Source organism: Notothenia rossii (genome assembly GCF_949606895.1).
Source record: "Notothenia rossii genome assembly, chromosome: 1".
NCBI classification, from domain to species: domain Eukaryota; kingdom Metazoa; phylum Chordata; class Actinopteri; order Perciformes; family Nototheniidae; genus Notothenia; species Notothenia rossii.
This window is the reverse complement of record NC_136912.1, coordinates 72244368-72254159: the sequence shown is the minus strand read 5'-3', so window position 1 is coordinate 72254159 and position 9792 is coordinate 72244368. Positions and strand designations below refer to the sequence as shown.

Below are 9792 nucleotides of genomic sequence, written 5' to 3'. Positions count from 1 at the left end.
AGACCATCGGCAACCTGAGTCATGAGTGTAATCAGGAATGGCTGCTGGATCTGCCGCGTCCTGCTGGCGAGCTGGTGATTGTCCACTGGAGGAAGGGTTGGGGTGGGGGTGGAGAGGGGGGTACAGGCGACGAGATTCCTGCCTGCCTCGGAACCTTGTGGACTGATTACACGTCCAAGAAAATGCATGCAGCAAACGGATATTAAATCAACACCGCTTATTGCCATGCGTAGGACCAAGCCTGAGCGTGGGCAAAATGCATCTGCGGCTCACCCCCTATAAGCACTTTAGGCAGGGGGAGAATTACATTTCTATGAGAGCTCCGGATGAGTTAGGCAATCTTCCTTTCCGCGACAATGATTAATAGTGATGGTCCCATACATTGTTAGGTCTCAGAAATATATTGCTGCCATAGTATCTGTTGTTTTGCACTGAGGCCAAGCTGCCTTTGAGGGCAGTGGTTGCATGCCATAAGCAGTCAACAATGGAGTGCAGATCCAGAAAAAAACGATTGGACCTTTACAGCAGAGGCTAGCAAGATCCATTTAAAACTGACTGTCACTTGCCATGCACAGACATTTTTTCCAAGGCCCTTTTGGTGTGGAATTAAGCACCCAGACACCAAACAAATCAGAAAGAAGTCTGGCAGATTGATCTCATTCCATCTGTCTGAACCCTGTATGCTTGCTGTCATCCCAACAAAAAAGTATTTATTTTTAGATGACTGTTGGGCTATACTTGTACTCAAGTCTGGTCCTTAGGCCCCTTTCTGACGTCTTTCACTTGTCATACACTTGTGTTTTATTTGACCAGATCGTCCAGATCTTGTCACAGTCAATCTTTGTTTCAGGTTATCCCATTTCACTTAATCTGTTAGTTTGGGGCTTTTTTTAATTAACAAATAAATTACAGGATCTTGGAAATGCACCGTAATGTACCTGTGGCATGTTCTGGTGAAGATTATAGAGTATTAATTTTAAGGCTTTCTTTATTCGGACTACAAACCATCTAAAGGATAATAGATTGAAAGGTCTTGTCTGGAGAAACATCTCAACTTAACTGAAAGCTGTGAATTCATTTTTTTACCACTATTTGGGCAGTAAAACATACAACTGACGCACAGCCATAATAGCATGCAATGGCTTATTACGTTGTTATTGATTCCTAACACAAGTAGCAATGGGAGATGGATTTCTGGTAACATGACACATTCTAATTGAGCAATTACCAGCTGGTTAATTCTGTTTTAGTCTCTATTAACTTCCAAATGTTACGCAGAGTTATTCAATTGAATGTTTCTATCAAGAATGCACATAAGAAGATTAAAAACATTGACTAGATGACAGTGTAAATGCAGACGTTGGACTTGAAAAGGTCCTGATTTATTCTGGTCATGTTGTTGGCTCAGTCTTAACCCCCTTGGGAACTGGTCTTAAGTAGACTTGGAATTGAACCAGTCCTTCCTGACCAAAACTGACATGGAGTGAAAAATCACAGTGACACACACTTTACTTTTCCGCATGATGAGTGCTATAGATTTTAGTGTTAGCTTATTGATGAACTGACTAAAAATGTGTTATTATGCACTTTACCAAATGCCTGTTAAGCAGAAACCCACAGCACTCAATCAAGCCATGGCCAAGAGCAATGTGTTGATCAATGGACACTACAATTCAGATTTCGCTTTAGTAACTGGATGCTTGGCGGAAAAAAACTGCTAACTGCAGAGAAAACTAAATGGTGCGAGAGACTGAGCAAACAACTTAAGACTCAACACTTTCTGTCCTCAAAAGTTGACATGACAGAAATAAAACAATTCTTGTGTTAAAAATCTAACTGCCCAAGAATATTCATTCCGATACATTTTTCAAAGTGTGCCGATGATTCTTCAGAAGTGTTTCTGATGTCTGGTTAGGGGAAGCTGTATCCAATCATGTCTGTTACTTCCCAAAATGGACCATCCCTTATTCACACTCACTTCATGTCGTGATTAACCAGCTGGGAAGAGGTGAGAAAAGAGCCAGGATCTTTCTTTTTCTAATTATTCCTTTTTGGATTTGTCTCAAGGCGGAAAGGTGGCAATGACTCTGCTGAAGTCCCAGGTGTTTATTGGCATCCGATTGGCAGTGATAGGCAAGGTGGACAGATAAAAAAAATACAAGCAACCCTAACATCTTCACTAACTTCACAAACAATAGAAATATAAAAGCATACTCGTTGGGAAGGAGTTACCAGATAAACTCTTTGCGTGGCGTTTACATGTCCTCCCTGTGGTCGATACCATATGTTTGTGAGCAATTCCTCCACCAATCTGTCAGGAGGATTCCAGGCACGAACTGCTGATGAGTATTAATGCAACATTCTATTTATACTATCACTGGGACAGGTATCCAGGCCGTGAACGAGGAAGACAATTACATAAATAAATGAAGTTCACAAACACTTAGTGATTTGCATCAGAAACAAATGTTAAACCACAAGAAACAATGTCAACAACGCAACAACACATGCTGGCTCTAATTTGTCAAAGTGAAGCGTCAGAGGCTTGATGCCAAAGAGATGTGTGACATAGATCAGACTAATGGCTGCTCAGTCTTTTCCAAAAACAAACTATCCACAGCTAACGACACCATTTTTTAACAGATACCGCTCTTGATTTTGTCCTAATCTGATCCCTTGATCTATTGTTAATGTAACTTTATTATATAACATCTTGCATTTAGGTAGGCATATCAAATGTGTTTAGGTCAATATGCATACATGGATGCATACATCTATATTAGGAGGCTATATAGGTGTTATAAGGAAACATAAATTAGATACAACCAGTGGTGCGAATACATCCACCAACATATTTCAACCAATATCAGTTCCACATGTCAGAATTTCATTGCAGCTTGAAATGTTTTTCCATGCCTCATTACCAACCTGTTTCACACGAGGGAGGGCACACACATTTCCCTGACTGTGACTGAAATGGTACATTAAATGTGCTTTCTTTGAAATTGTTTTCACTTTTCAGAGTTTTAGCCCCTTGTCATATTATCTGGTCAGTCAAGACTATTTAGTATTTGTGCCTCATTTTTGTGTTTCTACTGCTATAAGATACAAATATGACATAGCAGTTATGAATGAACTATAAAGAGCTAAAAGTGCTTTCACAATGACCAGTAATGGATGATTTGTCTTTATTTCTAAATGGGAACACTTACTTTAATGATGACATGATTACTTTGACAGCTTGGCAGTAAGAGCTATTGCCATAGCAACCATTTGGCCAGCCAATGAGATTAAGTTTTCCCTTTCCCCAATGATGGTGAAGGTATGCCCACTAGTAGATTCCATCTACTTGGCAGGGATCATTGTGATATGTGTGATTATATAGGTATTGTAGTCACACAATCTCTCTTTAACACACACACACACACACACACACACACACACACACACACACACACACACACACACACACACACACACACACACACACACACACACACACACACACACACACACACACACACACACACACACACACTCCAATCCTATCATCAATGCTGTAAGCAGGTATTTGCACCCAAGAAAATGTTCTCTCCACTGCGTTTCGTAACATTTCTGGAACATGGAAAATGTGAAACAGTTCATTCTGAAATTCCTTGAGGATAAAATGAATAATCTGCATTTGTACACACTTTGATGACTGTGCGATGACAGAAAAAAGTTATCTCCAGTCTACTCGGGTGATGCTTTACTTGAGTTGGTCTCTGCATAGACATCATCTATTATTGTTACTTATATTCTTGCGAGGAACAGATAGGCATACTACTCTTGACTGAATACATTCAGAAGGGCCTTTTAGAAAATGTTACGTTAGTATGGAGGCTTCTTGGTAGTTCAACAAAGCTACATTAATAGACCATGAATTGTAGTGTCCATGAGTCAGTCTTATTGCCATAAAAGCTCTGTTCACTTAATCAAAGTCCAACGTTAAGACATTATTTTGGAATATGTCAAGTAAAGAAAATACAGGTTAAATAATTTTAGACGTCTTTCAAGGTTTGAAAGACGTCTAAAATTAAATAATGTCTTAACATTGGACTTTGATAAGTGAACAGAGCTTTTGTGGCAATAAGACTGACTCATGGACACTACAATTCATGGTCCATGAATGTAGCTTTGTTATCATATTTAATTTATAGTGTTAACACATCTGAAACTCCTCCAACGTTGTGGTGTTGACATTTATATTTATGAATTGTTTTTTTAAGTGATGCTGACGTTATGGGCGTGGCTTTCAAACTGCGGGTTGCGTCAGGAACTGCTTCCGGTGGTCACGTAAGGTAGGCTTCAGCCATAAACAGTGTAAATAAAGCGGGATAGCAAACGTACAGTTTGTACACTAACCGCATGTTTCATCCAGGCCAACACATCGATTACATTTTGGCCGTATTTTCTTTTTTATCCATGTTTGCTCGAGCAGGATCTTTATCCAGGGTGACATGGACCGGCTGCCGAAGGTCATTTTCGCCAGCTTGAATGATACATTACCTTGCACGTTGAATACGATTAATAAAACATCAACAGACTATTATAATAAACCTTTCACCCAATTATACGTACCGTTAGTAATCGTTCTCTGTTGTTAACTTCTTATCTCGCAACATTACCGTAACGCAGCTTTACCTTGCTGAAAAGTAACTGCTTCACATAATTCAAAGTTTAGTGTGTTTCAAAATGCCAAACACACATTTGTGTTATTTTTACGAATCCATGGATTCATATGGCCAATTCGGCTTGCATGTCAAACTGAACAAATGCATAATTTCGTCAACTAAGACGACCTTTATCATTTGCATGACTGTTGTCAATGTGTAGCTAGCGTTATGCTACAACTATAATCTCCCACCGAACATATAGAAGCAATAACATACATTTCGTTTTAACTGAAAGGGCTAGTGGGAAGCGAATTAAATGTATACCGAATTTAAAATTAGTTACTCACGTTTTATAAAACACTTACAGCCACGCTTTAAGAAGTGTTCTTGGTTTTCACTGTAGAGTGCAGTCTTGATTTTGACACATTTTGAATGGAGATCGGCAAATCGCATGCCAACATAAAATCTTAGCCAATTACTAGTGCCAGTGAAGAGCATGTGTACTGCTAATCCTGGATTACCTAGCACATGAACCTTACTTCAGTAGTAGACGAGGCACAGTGTAATTTAAGACGTAGCCCCTACACATATTACAATGTATATGGACATTTTCAGACCAGTAGTGATGCTCCAGTTGTATATTATGTTGCTGCTAATTTTTAGGTTTCAGCTCGTTTCTTCCAGTGACTTCTTCCGGTTTTTTAGGTGTTTGCACGAACCTACTAAGCTGTTTCACTACTTGTAGTGTGTGTAATACTGGACTAAATGCCTTGGAATACTGTTTGATTCAATATTCTGATTTGTCTTTTTCAGAATGGGAAATTTTACATCCTCGACATCTGTGGCCGGTTCATCATGTGTACAGCATGTTCAGGTAAGTTATTGCTTGCAGATATGTTACCTGAAGGAAATGTAAAAACTGTTAGAACAGTTTTCACATAGTTGTTACATATCCTAACAACTATGTGTTTGATACCTTTTTTTTCAATAGAAGTAACGAGTTTAGCCACACATTAAATTGTTTAGTGACTCTTTCTTTCAGTTAAAACCATTATAGCATCAACTGTTTCTCCACATTTTTCAGTAAAAAACTCATATTAAAGTGTACCCACAGTTCACTCTGTAACTAAACATTAACCATGGAAAATCTGCAGAGATAAGGTTTCTTTCACCTTTGCCCAGCAATTTATATAGGGCTCTGGTATTTGTAGACTATTTCTGTGTTCCACTGATATTAAATTACATATTTCCCCCCTGCAACCTTTCAGGAGATGGTGTCACAGAACTGTGTTGTGATATTTTCCAAGTCCACCTGTCCTTATTGCAAAATGGCCAAGAATGTGTTCAATGAAATTGGTGCAACCTACAAAGTGATTGAACTGGATGAACACAATGATGGGAGGAGAATGCAAGAGGCCTTAGCTCAGATGACCGGTGCCAGAACGGTAAGAGCCTCAAGTTGTGTTTTGGGTTCGCAATTTCAATTTCACAGCCTTTTATTTTTGACTATTGTTTTGTTTGGGCTGCATCCAAGGCTTCATGTCTTTATCTTGACTCAAATCTTCAACATAGAGACCAAAATAAGCTGCATCTTTTTCATACTATAGTCTTTAATGGTATCAAATATAGACATTCAATTAATACGTTTTAATAGTAATGATGTTGTGAATATTTTGTACAAGACTAAAAACATTTAGATACTATTCCACGTTGAGAAAGTCACTTTTTTATATTTTATACGCTTGTCCCCATCAACAGGCGTCGTATCAGGAGTTACGAGATATAAATAGCATTTAGATCTACATTAAAACTAGACTTTATGACATAAGGGTTGTGTATCTGCACGTTAAACTCATTTACACATTTTAAATGTTGCTTTTATTTTATTTTATTTTTGACCAAGTACAGAGTTGACATTGGCTGTCAGAGCACAGAATTTTTTTTCCTTTTGGCCTGCCATCAATTTATCTACACATAAACATTAATTAGTGACATCTGATATGACCAACCTTCATACAAATGTGAAGGTAGCTGAAGGTTTTGTACAGTGCTTTAGTTTCTTAACAAGAAAGAGAGATTAGATTTGGTGTTTACCAACAAAGGTTTTCATTCACACACCTGTATTTACACTTGCACTACTATGCACTGAAAGGATCAGAATTTGTATCGGATTTAATTTAGCTTAAAAAAATTGTTTTACATAAAAATATGCTCAAACTGTCCCAGCACACTTATCCTTACAGACAGAGCCACATGACAACATTAGTTGTAGCAATTCCAATACACAGCTGCATAGACAATCGTATTGTCTACGTATCGACAATAGTCATTTTCCAATAGTCTTGCCAAACTCCTCAGACTAGCAGTGAATTCATCTAGAGGGCTACTGTTCCGGATGTCAGGTGCCTTTATAACGCTTTGTTTCAAAACCTAATGGTACAACATGATCTGTGTGTTAAGGTGCCGAGAGTCTTCATTAACGGAAACTGCATCGGGGGTGGCTCTGATACCAAACAACTCCATCAGCAGGGGAAGTTGCGGCCCCTGATCGAGCAGTGTGCTCCCTGTTGTGCTTCCAGCTCCGACGGCTCGGGTAGCGGACAGTTTGAGTCAGCCAAATGACTAGCCGTTCTTGTAGTTCTTTTCAATACGGTGTTTATGAAACATCTACTTGATCTCGTGTTGCAAGTTCAACATTGCTTGAGCATGACTATGTTATATATTTATCAAAGTGCATTAAATGTTAGGCTACATACCTTTTCATACAGGGATGTACAGTATTAGTGTTATTATTAAAGCTGCCATATTTAAAACAAAAACTGAACATCATTGGTATGTGAGGTATTGACAGTTTGATTCAATTGAGGTCATTCGTCATATGTTGTACGATTAATGTAGCTTGTTATTTTTTATATGATTAGCACATCAACTTTCAAATTGTATTTAAACAACCAATGTGAAAAATATTATGATTTTGTAAAACATTTTTTACCTAGCCGTCGAAGCATTTTAAAAGTCTGCCTGAAATGTTAGCAGAAGCTATGTTATATTCTGAATTTATTTGTTAAACCACCCAGGTAAAAAAATAGTATGCTTAAATTATACTTTTAGAAGAATGTACTAAGTACACTTTTAGATAAATGTGCTATTTTGGTCGCATTCAAGTATACTAAAGTGTACTCAAGTAGTACTGGAGTACTACTTAATCATTAGTTGAGTATACTTGAAGTGTAATAGTGTGCTAAATTGGCACAACTTTTTGTAAACGTTAAGTCTACTAAAGTACACCAGTTAAAATCATGATTTGTGTGCATTCAAAACACACTTTAAGCACAATTGTATTGTATCACCAGTGTGTTGGAAATATACTTAAAAGGGCATTCGTGTGCATTCGAAATACGCTTTAAGTATAATTGTATTATATCACCAGTGTGTTGGAAATATACTTAAAAGGGCATTCGTGTGAATTTGAAACACGCTTTAAGTATAATTGTATTATATCACCAGTGTGTTGGAAATATACTTAAAAGGGCATTCAGCTCAATTCATAGTAATTCATAAGTGTGTTTTCAACATACTATTATCATACTTAGTCAAGCACACCTGTTATATTTCCAATTAACTTCAAATGCACTTTCTGACTGTATTTAATACTTTTAAATTGTGCTATTATGTTAATAAAAATGTATTTATAGTAAGGTTCTATCACAATTTAAGCACCATAAATCCATGTATTTTAAGTATAATGTTATTATACTATAATGTAGAGTAGAAGTGTATGGTATCACTGCTTATACTACAGGATAGAAGAATACAAAATGTTACCACAGCAAGTACTGGGTTATGTGTTACAGAAGCATACTTACAATACATGACGATTATACTTCATACACTTTAAGCTACTTCCGGATACCACTTAAGTACACACCAAGTGTGCTATTCTGTTTCTTGACAAAGCACTTCAATTATGAGAGAAACATAATTGTAATGACATAAAAACAACAACAAACCAAAAAACGTGTTTATACTAAATGTAACAATTAACAAAACATGATGGCTAAACTGACTAACTAACTTTCAAAGTCTATATAAACTAAATGGTGGCCATCAGTGAGGAGTAACGTTGCTTTCCCAAAGATTAGCGTTGCAAATTCCTGGGCAAAGCGAGACATCTTTCTGTTGCCTAATCTGTGGAAGAGGCGTGTGGAGACCTGGACGGAGGAGTTGCCTAGGAACATCTGAAAAAAAAAGAGGCGGATTAAAACAAGATAAATTACAAATATTGTACCTGTACCATCAAATGAACTTGAATGCTTTGCTATATTTTAAACACACTGGAGATATAATGTAATAGTCATGCAAGTGTATTTCTAATGGCAACAAAACATATTTGTAATGGTAAATGGACTGTACTTGTAGAGCGCTTTATCTGGTCAGCAGACTACTCAAAGCGCTTTTACATCACATTCACACACATGCATACACTGATGGCGGAAGATAAACCATCAGAGGTAACACATTCACTCATATCCACACACCTATGCGCAATTTGGGGTTAGGTGTCTTGCTCAGGGACACAACAGCGCATGGCTGCCGGTGGTGGGGTGGGGATCGAACCACCGACCTTCCGATTGGTAGCTGACCTGCTCTACCACAGCCGTCCCCCGTAATCAAGTCAAGGTGTACTCAAACAGTACTCGAGTACACTTCTGTATATTATGTGGGGCAGCTCTCGTCTTGGCTTCAAGGGTGTGAAAATACAATTCCATTGATCCGCAGTGATTTTTTTTTTGATAGAACAATAGCAATAGAGTATCATTACTATGTTGGTCATACCAAGTCGTTACTGCCAGCATTGCGGCAAGTTTGCTGGGAGTCATTTAACTTATATCAGATGAATGAAAAGCAGATTGAATCATGATGCTGGTCCGTGTGATGAATACAAATATGTATGGTTGTATTTATAACAACAACTCTGAAATATTTTCTAAATGCCCGAAATGTGTATTTATGAATATTAAAAAATATGAATTAAACCACCATCTGCCTCCAATGTCTGGCTTGCCTTTTTCTTGAAGTGTGCTTAATTTGTCCCCCTCGTTCGCTTAGGCGGGCGGAGATTGATTAAACTCAACGA

The 9792-nt window shown here is 37.8% G+C and overlaps 1 protein-coding gene across 1 annotated transcript; it reads left to right on the top strand.

The window, feature by feature from the left end:
• Positions 1 to 4346: 4346 nt before the first annotated feature.
• On the top strand, positions 4347 to 9697 carry glrx2 (glutaredoxin 2). Its single transcript, XM_079693398.1, has 4 exons — positions 4347 to 4517; positions 5469 to 5529; positions 5924 to 6100; positions 7116 to 9697. Exons 1-4 carry the CDS (start codon positions 4408 to 4410, stop codon positions 7275 to 7277), a joined length of 510 nt encoding a protein of 169 aa, XP_079549524.1. The 5' UTR covers positions 4347 to 4407; the 3' UTR covers positions 7278 to 9697.
• Positions 9698 to 9792: the final 95 nt, after the last annotated feature.